Source organism: Halichoeres trimaculatus, unplaced genomic scaffold (assembly GCF_033239565.1).
Source record: "Halichoeres trimaculatus isolate MK-OKI-2021-1 unplaced genomic scaffold, fHalTri1.1 fHalTri1_scaffold_2, whole genome shotgun sequence".
Lineage (NCBI taxonomy): Eukaryota > Metazoa > Chordata > Actinopteri > Labriformes > Labridae > Halichoeres > Halichoeres trimaculatus.
Genome location: NW_027437180.1, coordinates 16,672,746 through 16,682,822, shown reverse-complemented (window position 1 = coordinate 16,682,822; position 10,077 = coordinate 16,672,746). Strand labels below are relative to the sequence as shown.

General features: G+C 39.3%; 1 protein-coding gene across 1 annotated transcript; it reads right to left on the bottom strand.

The window, feature by feature from the left end:
- Positions 1-452: 452 nt before the first annotated feature.
- Positions 453-6,013, bottom strand: LOC141784694 (LITAF domain-containing protein-like). Its single transcript, XM_074662530.1, has 5 exons — positions 5,972-6,013; positions 1,793-1,897; positions 1,587-1,649; positions 1,311-1,455; positions 453-558 (listed from the first exon to the last, which is right to left on the bottom strand). Exons 2-5 carry the CDS (start codon positions 1,887-1,889, stop codon positions 453-455), a joined length of 411 nt encoding a protein of 136 aa, XP_074518631.1. The 5' UTR covers positions 1,890-1,897; positions 5,972-6,013.
- Between the last annotated feature and the right edge of the window lie 4,064 nt (positions 6,014-10,077).

Genomic DNA, 10,077 nt, shown 5'->3' with positions numbered 1-10,077 from the left:
GTTTATTTTGCAGTATTCTGAATGGATGACTTTTATAACATTTCAAAGACAGCAGATGTTTGATTTATGGTGGTTTTGTTCTTGTTCAAAAATGTTTTGTGTTGACTATAAACTATTTCTTTCATATTTACAATTAAAAGAACTTAAAATTAAATCCATAGAGAAAAAAAAGTGTATTTTTATAACATTTTAAAGTTATTTAAAACAAGAGGAATGGATCATTTCCTATACTACACTTTTACATCAGTTATTTTTCTTCACATTTTGGCAGTGCTCTTTTCATAACATGATTAGCTGGTACCACTCGTCCTTATGTAAGATGTAAGTTAACACTGACAGCATGATGACGTCTATTTGCACAGAAAGGTTTGTCCCCTGCGCAGGTGCTTGTTTAGTCATTCCTGACATTTCCTTTTGTTGCTGTACATGCAGGGCTTACAGGACAGGTACTTTCAAATGCGTTTGTGGACATGAAGGACTTGGTTACAGGTGGGGCAGGAGTGCTCCACATCCTTACAATCATCCACACAGAAGGGGATAAGACAGCAAGGCCAGCACCTGGAGTGAGGTATCAGATGAGAGTTGAAGAAAAACTTAGTGATTAACATTACAATGTGTATTCAGTAAATCACATTAGTCTGCTTATTGAGACTGCTTGTGATAAGGTTTGGCTAGTGCTCAGATGGACTGACAGAAAACAAACCCTGAACAAACAGGTGGGGACTAAACTCCACTCTGGACAGCACTGTTGTTTGAATTGTATTTATTTTTATGCAAAATGTAAAAGAAACAACTGCAAAACTAGGTGAAAGAAGTTTCCATCTTGTTGGTGTATGTTCAGGCAGTTAGTGACTTGGGCCTGGTTAAGCCTGGGCTCCCAATCACTTTAAAAGCAATGCAATAAGTGCTACAGCTTAAAAAAATAAGAGAACTATGTAAACATATAAATGTATGAGTAAAACATTTCTGCTTTGTGGCCAGTGTGCATGAGACATATCCAAGAGTTGCAAGTCACACAAATGTCCCTGGATTTTTTGCATAATCCTTAACCCAACAGAGTTGTTTTGTTGCCTGAGGGTGTGTCGCACTATTATAATATGTTTGTGCTCAAAAAGTCATGAGCTTTTCCTGGGAGCTCAGCTTCCATCTCAACAGCAATAAAAGCAGAAAAGTTGCCAATATTTGATCTGTTTTGTTTTTGATTAGAACAACTAAAGTCCTTGCTTGACTTTTTTTTTCTTATTGTTTCTAATATGACCTAAAACAAATTGTGGTGTATGTGTGTGTTTGTTTGTTTAGATTACACTTACCCTATGATTCCAAGTCCACCACAAATCAGCCAAGTGAGGAGACCGCTTTTGTGCTCGACTTTGGTAACAACAGTGTTTTGGCAGTGAGGACACATCATTTGTCCAGGACCATCAGTAGGTTGCTGCACCACCACCACGTGACTTACTGTAAGAATCACACAGAGGACACACTGAACCAAGGAACCACCCACCACCCCCTCCATTTAAAAAAATAAATAAATAAATAAATAAAAATTCAATATGTAATATATGAGAAGTTTTATTAGATACTCTCACCTTGCTGTACCACCTGAGGCTGTTGTGGGCTGTACTGGTAAACGGGTTGAGCTGCATAGGCAACTTAAGAAAGATTTGAAAAAAAGGACAGTAAACTACACAGAAAAATGGATTCAACTTTCAGGAATAAAACAAAAGGATTTTATCAAGAAGTGAGAGCAAAAATGACTCAAAATGAAAACACAGTGCAGGTTTTTTGTCGTTACCAGGCTGAGGTTGGTAGATCCCAACAGCAGGGTCCATCGTAGGGCCTGGATAAGGAGGTGCAGCCATGTCAGGCGGAGGTCCCTGGGCTTTTTCCATATTATCCTCTAAAGGAACACGGTGAAACATTTGTAAGAAAAAAAGAGGATAGAAGCACACTGTTCTCGAGCTGGAGGGTAAATGTTGAGCAGAGCAGGTTTGGTGGTTAAAATGTTGGGCGGACTTGTGTGCAGATGGAAACCTGGGACCTTCACTCTTTACTTTTGCACTGTGTCTTTTTTAAGTTTGAAACTGGCTCATCAAGTCGAAACACATTTGAAAAACTTTCCAGGCAAGCCAGCTGGTTTGGCGGCATTGCATTTTGACTGCGCAAACTAACAGCATCGAAAGTGTAACTACAAGTAGCATGAACTGCAGGAGTCCTTCTCACATGACTAGAACTTTATATTGCTCCTACATTCAGATCACTGTTTATACCAAAGATACAAACAATACTGCAAAAATTTGATTGATCCTTGTGCTAAGACTCAACATGCTTGTGTGGGAGTGTGTTTGAATGAGGTATTGAGCAATTTTCAAAAATGAAACTTCATGTTGTTTTCACCTAACAATCCTTAACCTTTTGCTTTTGTCAAACTGGTTTGTTCTGGTAGCACACATGATGAATGGGTATGCTGTTTTAAGAGTTGTCCTGGTTTGATTATTTGTGGCACAGTATAGGAAGATCTAGCAGTGTGAGTTTCTAAGCTGTGAAAAAGACAGTACTGTACAGTCACGGAAAGGCACTCTGACAAAAAGCAAGACTGATGTCATCTATAATTCATAAATCTCAGTTATGTTGAAGTTTACCAAGAAAATTTTGATTTTTTTTTGTTGACAATTTTCTTTTTGAAGGAAAAAAAACCCTAAGAAATCACATGTATAGGTTTTAACACCGTTTGCCACAAAGCTCAGAATTGAGCCAAGGCACATCCTGTTTCCACTGACCAGTTTCGAGATGTCCTCTGTGGAGAGCAGAACCATCTCTGCAGCAAACCTCCAACCCTTTATGGTAGCGTGGCCAGTCTTTAGTAAAAGGCACATGGCAGCCCGCCTGGAGTTTGCCAAAAGGCACATGAAGGACTCTTAGACCATGAGAAGGAAAACTCTCTGGTCTGATGAAACAAAGATTGAACTTTTTGACTTAAATGTCAGGCATCATGTTAGAAGGAAACCAGGCACCTCTCATCACCTGGACAATACCATCCCTACAGTGAAACATGGCGGCGGCAGCATCATGCTGTGGGGGTGTTTTTCAGCAGCAGGGACTGAATGACCAGTCAGAATTGAGTAAAGGATGAAAGCAGCAATGTACAGAGACATCCTGGATGAAAACCTGCTCCAGAGCATTTTGACCTCAGACTGGGGCGACGGTTCATCTTTCAGCAGGACAACAACCTTGAGCACACAGCCAGGATATCAAAGGAGTGGCTTCAGGACAACTCTGTGAGTGTTCTTGAGTGGCCCAGTCAGAGCTCAGACTTGATAACGATCAAACATCTGTGCACAGTCTGAAATGGCTGATCACTGATGCTGGAATGGGCCAAAATGCCTGAAGACAGGTGTGCCAAGCGTATTCAATAAGACTTTGGGCTGTAATTGCTGCCATAGAATAGAATATACTTTACTTATTAATCCCATAAGGGACATTATGTCTCAACAGCAGTACAAGAAAGTATGTAGTGCAAAACAAGACCAGAGGAAACCAAACCGAACTGAGCTGTGAGGTTCCTAACAACACCCAGCTCCATTTCTGAGGCTTTCTCTGTGATACAGGATGAGAGAGGTGAATCAGTTCATTATGACGTAGACTATTTAAAAGATCTGTTCATAAACCGGTTACTGAGTTTATTTCTAAGGGCATGAAGATTACTCCCCCTTGGCTTTCACTCTGTCTAAAGACCTGCAGGACAAACCTGTGAGGACACTATAGGTGTCACCAATCACCTACTGAATGATAAGACCCCAAAAGCAGACAGACCTGACAGATCTGAGTTCCTCTGCTTAAAATAATGTGTTATCTGTGGCCATCTGCCAAAACAAGTGAATGGAAACCAGCATCTTGTTTTTCTTGAATAAGGGCAGAGCATCAACCAATCCCACCAAAGATCCTGACAGAACAGTTTGAATGCATTCTTCCTGGTCTTATCTCCTGAGACCAGCCTGAGCTCATTTTAGGACCAAATTCAGGTGATAATGTTACAGGGCCACTGCTGAGCCCTGTGGCCTGTGGTCTCTGTTGCTGCAGAGAAGGCTTTCAATATCTGCGAAATATTCTTTCCAACTTTGTCCTGGGAAACAGCTTTATCAAATTTTCCCTTTACAACGCTCATGGTTAGAGGTAGTGGTTCTCACCAAAGTCAGAAGCTATTCCTATTTAGCACCATTTAGCCGGGTTTGTTTATCTGGGCATACACATTACCAAACCCCTTCTTGGTTGAGGCCATTTTTCCCCTTTAATTTGAGGATCTTGCACGCTAAACAACTCTCCCTTTATCTCCTGAAGGTAGACTTCATGGTTTTAAGATTAGTCTAATCCCTTGTTTGCATGATGTGGGAAATCAGCCTCCTGCTAAAACAGCTCTTCCTCCCTCTTGTTGGGAAATCAAACAAGCTGGATTAAAACTAAATCACAGCTCCAGTTTGGAGAAGATAGATGAGCCTTGTTACATTTTAAATACCCGATACTGATGTGCATCTGTTGTTGTATTTGAGAGTGGATGAGAAATGATCCCGGTCTTTGGTTTTAACTTGGAGGCTGCACCTTTAGACCTCGTCCCTCTTGTAAAGGGTGGAAATGGAGGATGCTGGGTGAATTATTATGAATAATGGATCTAAGGATGACATCCTAAAGCACAGAAAGAGATATTTAAACTTAAATGGACAGAAAGGTTAGTAGCACTGTTAATTCATCCACTAATGGCACAATATAACCTTCTTATAACTTAGTTTAAGGAACTGCATTCATCAAGTACTTCAATTAATTTAAGTTTTCTGAGTTCAAGTTGTCTTGTTTTCATATTAGAAACCATCCCTCATCAAAAATGTGTCTAAAAATAAATGAAATGTTTGATTAACACTTAAGGTGTGATCGATATCAATGAGTTGAAATTTTGAGTTGCTTGTTGGGTATGGCGACGGGATGCTCTTTAGGTCAAAATGTCTCCCTATGAACTCAGGTTAACTTCAGTGACCCATGAATTCTAAGAAGGCGTCTCTCTGTGACAATGCTAACAAAGCTGTACTTGAAACTGTGTTTAATCGCACTATGACACAGTCTTTTGTCATGCTAATGGATGACTAATTTCCCGGGTTCTTTCTACAAAGTCACTTCAACCTAATTCCTGTCTTTGACATCTGACTACTCAGATAAATGGAATTCACTGTGAAGTCTCCATCCTGATTCTTGTATTCTTGGTTTACTTCCTGCACCAAACCCTCGACCTACAATAAATCTAAATGACTTGATGCTCTACCTGGTTACAGAAACTGATTGAGCTCAACCATCCAGAGTTCAAACTAAATAAAATATTCCAAAAAGACTCATGAACTTTTTAAGCCTGTCCAATAATCAAGGATGTATAGTCAGTTGGTCACATTTGTTGTGTGCTGCATATGATATTGTTTGTTTTCTCTTGCATGCTTGGCAGCATGGGCGTTAGAGCATGTCTGATCTTGTCTGACCTGTTTAGTTAAGCTCAATTTAAGTTTCCTGAAACAAACACATTTTCCTTGGTCAGACCTCATGTTGTAAGTGAAGGTCCATCTTATAATAATGCTCAGTGACACAAATTTAAGTTTGAAATTTTCCTTCTCTGCTCAATATTTGATATCTGACTTTATTTTTCAATTTTAGTGATTACAACACAAAATCCTCTCTAAGACATTTACAATTCAAGGTGATTTGCCATAGCTGTGTCACCCTGTCACAAATTAGATAACATAGCACAGCATTACGTTTTCGTTTAGTCACTTTTACCATCAAGATTTTATGTTTTAAGTCTTTAAACTTTTCCAATTCTGCAGTGATGATTAACCATTTTAATTCAAAATCACATTTTAGATACTCCCTCAACCTATTACCCATGTTTATATGTTTATTTCATTTTCTGTAGTCTGAGAGAAGAAGAAAAGCTGCTTACCGGGATGAAGACTTCAAGAGGGTGTGGTGGTGCTCAACTGTGTCGTCTTCTGATGAATAAGGAAGAAAAGCAGGCAAAGTCACTGTAGTGTGCCCGAGAGAAGGTGGAGCAACATTGTGAAAGGCTGCAGAGGCGTGTGGTCACGGGTGTGGATCACAGATCATTTGAATGACTTTTAAAATATTACTCTTCTACTGGCAGGTGTTTGCTGCTAATAGATTGTGGTGTCTCATTTTTTATGTCTTGTTTAATTAGAACTCAATAAATAAATAGATAAATAAATAAATAAATAAATAAATAAATAAATAAATAAATAAATAAATATGTTATTTTAGGAGTCTATCAGAGGAAATGTTTTCTTTGTTAGTTTTCTTTTTGCTGCAGCTAATAGTATGATACTACAGGTGATTAGCAGTTAGATATCAGGTCTAGCCCTCACCCAGCAGTATCTCATCTCTTTAGTATTATTATTTAGTATTATGCAGGTTTAATCACATGACCACTTTCTGCTCTTTCTAATAAAAGTGCAGAGAAATTATCCAAAAGACAGATCTATAGTTGATCTTCTTGACCTCAGTTCTGCTTTGACACTATAGATCACTGTAAACACTGGCCAGTTACATTAGCTTGGGTGGTGGTGCCAGGCACAGACTTTCATCCCATTTTGCTATCAAGTATTTCTCAGTCTCTTCTTTGATTTTTGTTTATTTGTGAGGTTTGATCTTGTAGAGTACCACAAAGCTCTGCACTTTTGTTTTGTTTTTGTTTTGTTCTTAATTCCTGGACATTTTTCTTTCTATGTTTTCCATTAGGTGGCAGTACAGGATTTAAGCAGTAAGCGGTAAGGTAGAGGGAGGAAGGCAGAGGCTTAGGGCCTTTTTCAAACCACCCCCAATACACTCCCCTTCCATGACGCAGTGCACTTCGTCACAGAGTCACACTCGCAGCTGAATGAAGTTCACTTCATCAGGGTGTAGGGTATAAATACAGCTTTGGGACAGAAAATTCCCCCTCTCAGGCGGAAACAGATATACAAAGAAAAAAGAAAAACATAGAAAAGACAAAAGAAACTTACTCCCACGCTTCTTTGGCTGCATTTCTTTTTCAATTGAAGATTTTTTCATGTTTCACTCTCACTTGAATGAATTCTATTGTGTTTGTGACAGCCCCTGTAAATATAAAACACTCAAATAAACACAAACTTTCTGAACAAATGCAAGGCAGGCCTCAATCAATGACATGTACATCTAAAGTTGTGAACATGTGCATGACAATCATTAAATATTTGTGTTAGTTTCACAGTGTTTGTGCAGGCAGACATGCGTGGAGCTTATATTTGTCTGTTGCTTCCTCCATGGCTGACACCAGACACAATTTGGCAGTGCACGTGTTCAGCGAGTCGGCATCCCTGCAGACTCGCTTGAGGTGGGTTTTATAGCTCACTGCCCCTCCCCGTAGGTCGGTTTGGGATGGCCCTTAATGTGGCGGACCCTCTGCGTGGACGCACAAATGGAGGGGTAGTGGGTAGGGAGAGTGTGTAGGGGGCAGTTTGAAAAAGGCCCTTGGTGTGCCAGTTCCCTCCTCAATTACAACTGGCCCGGGCCTGAGCTCCCAACTATAAGATGTAGTAAAAAGGAAAGTTTGTAAGCCCACTCTTAAAAGTAGAAACTTAAGGCCCTAAGTCCCAAACTAGTTTTTAGAAAGTGGTTAGTGGACTTATGCTTATTCAGCACTTTTCTCTTGTCTTTCTGACCATTTGAAGCACTTTAAACTGCTAGTTACATTCCTCATCTCTTCACATTCACACACTGATGACCCACAGATGCTGTGTCTGTAAGGCATCATCAGTGTTTACTACCTCAGTCATTTACATTTCCACACTTATGAACAACATCAAGAGAAATTTGGGGTTCATTGAGGAGCAGTCGAACCCCCAACTGAGACCAATTTAGAGAGAACTAGTTCACCACAGAGCCACTGTCACCTGTTTCTGTGGCAGGTTTATAATGTTTTAGAGGAGTAACAGGGCTCTCTAAGCTCTCCCAGATATGATGGTAACTGACCATTAAGAACTTTGTGGGTCAGAGAATTTTTTTTCTTTTTTTTAATTAATTCATCTTCGGCCGAGTCGGTGAAGATCTATTCAAAATGCAAATAAATGTTTATTGATATTACTGAATACTATGTAAATTTGACCTGTACCCCCTTTTTGAAACATCAAAATAAAACATGTATAAGCTGTATTAAATGTTGTATGTCGTATAGTGTCAGTGTCTTCTCTTTTTCTCCTCTAGGTGGCAGTGTAAGATCCCTCTCAGTCTTCCAAAGTACCCGATATGAAATTTGTTCTGTTAAAACTACTCATGACATGGACAGTGATCTCACAGTGTAACTGTGAGATCATTTGTCTTGTGAGTGTGTGCAAATAGAGAACAACAGTGAGTTTGATTCTTGATTTGCCTGTGCAGCCAGCACAGTACCTTTATTCTTAAAACAACTAGTTTTAGTATGTGGTAACCATCTACTGAAACAACATGAAACAGACAGACACAGGTCAATTTTTAACAATAATTTTCAAGTAGGTTTATTTATTTAAACAATATGTTGTGTACAAACATGTTTTGTGTTCATTATTCATTCTTTTTTATATTACAAATAAAAATACAGTAACACTCGAAATGAAATCAAAGAAATTTAAATAGCTTGAAAACAGAAAGTGGCTTTTTATTCCAGCAATTCCACATTTTGAGATTACATGTCACTTGAAACGAGACATATTTTCAATCCTGTACTTCTGCATGTATTGAACACTGAGGTATACAGTGATTCACTACAGGATATGGTTAGAATAATAATGTGCTGACGGTTGGTTGTACAGCTTCAATACCATTTTTATACTTTAATTATCACAGATATAGACATTTATAACCATTCCCAAAAATGTGCATATTCATAAAAGACCATATCACATATAAAGTGATTCAACAGAATGACTAAATCAGCTGATTTCTCAAGTGTTTGAACAACAACAACAAAAAAGCATTTTGTGTGAAGTATAAAGTATGAAACTCACTAAAACTTTAACTGACTACCTTGCATAACTGTTACTCTTTTATTCAGTTATTAACGTAGGAATTTAGGGGTAAGGGTCCCATATTATGCAAAATTCACTTGAAGTCTTTTAGTGAAATTTGTGGGTCTTTGGTTTTCCTCCCAGCCCACAAAATGTGATATTTAATGACAAAACCTGTACTTAGTAGTGCTTGTGAATGTGAAATCCTGACCTAAAACAAGCTGTTTAGATTTTAGGGATTTGCCGACATCAGCGATTCCCTTTTTTGACCAATCAGGGGCAAGTCTGACCTGATTGGTCCAGTGGAGCAGATACCCACAAACCCCCTCCCGACTGCTGCTTCAGCAGCCATCACTGCTTTGTTTTTGGCTGTAAACAGCCACAAAGTTCCATGCACAAGCTTCCCATCTCAGAACAAGACAAGACTGAGTGGCTAGAGTTCATTTATCAAGGAAATGTACCAGCTACACTCAGTAAAACTGTGCATGTGTGTGTTAGTCACTTCACAGCCGACTGCTTTTCCAACTTTGGACAGTACAACAGAGGGCTAGCAAATTTGACTGGTCCTGAATTCAGGCACATTACCAACCATCCACCAACAAACCTTGTACCCTGGAAATGTGAGTATTTTAAATGCTGAATGCTATGGAAAAGATGTAAGAGCTTTTCCTCAGTGTCCCCCCTGTCTCTGTGTTAGCTTCAGGATGCTAACTTTAGCTGCAGTTAGCCTGTTGTTTTAGACGGTAAATGAGCTTTGCTGTTTTCTAAACATTATGCACTCGGAGCTCGTGGCGCCGCTCTTAGTGACATAGAAGAGCGGGGCGGTATCAGTGGTGGCTCATTTACATATGAAGGTCACGCCCACTAAATCAGAGCGTTCTGAACAGAGGGGCTATAAGAGCCTGGAAACAATGCTGCTGTGCTTGATTTATTGGCTTTTTGGGCCAAAACATGTTGCTACCATTGTCAATGATCCATATTAAACTCCAGGAAAGGAGCATAATATGGGACCTTTTACATGATTGAGCTGATT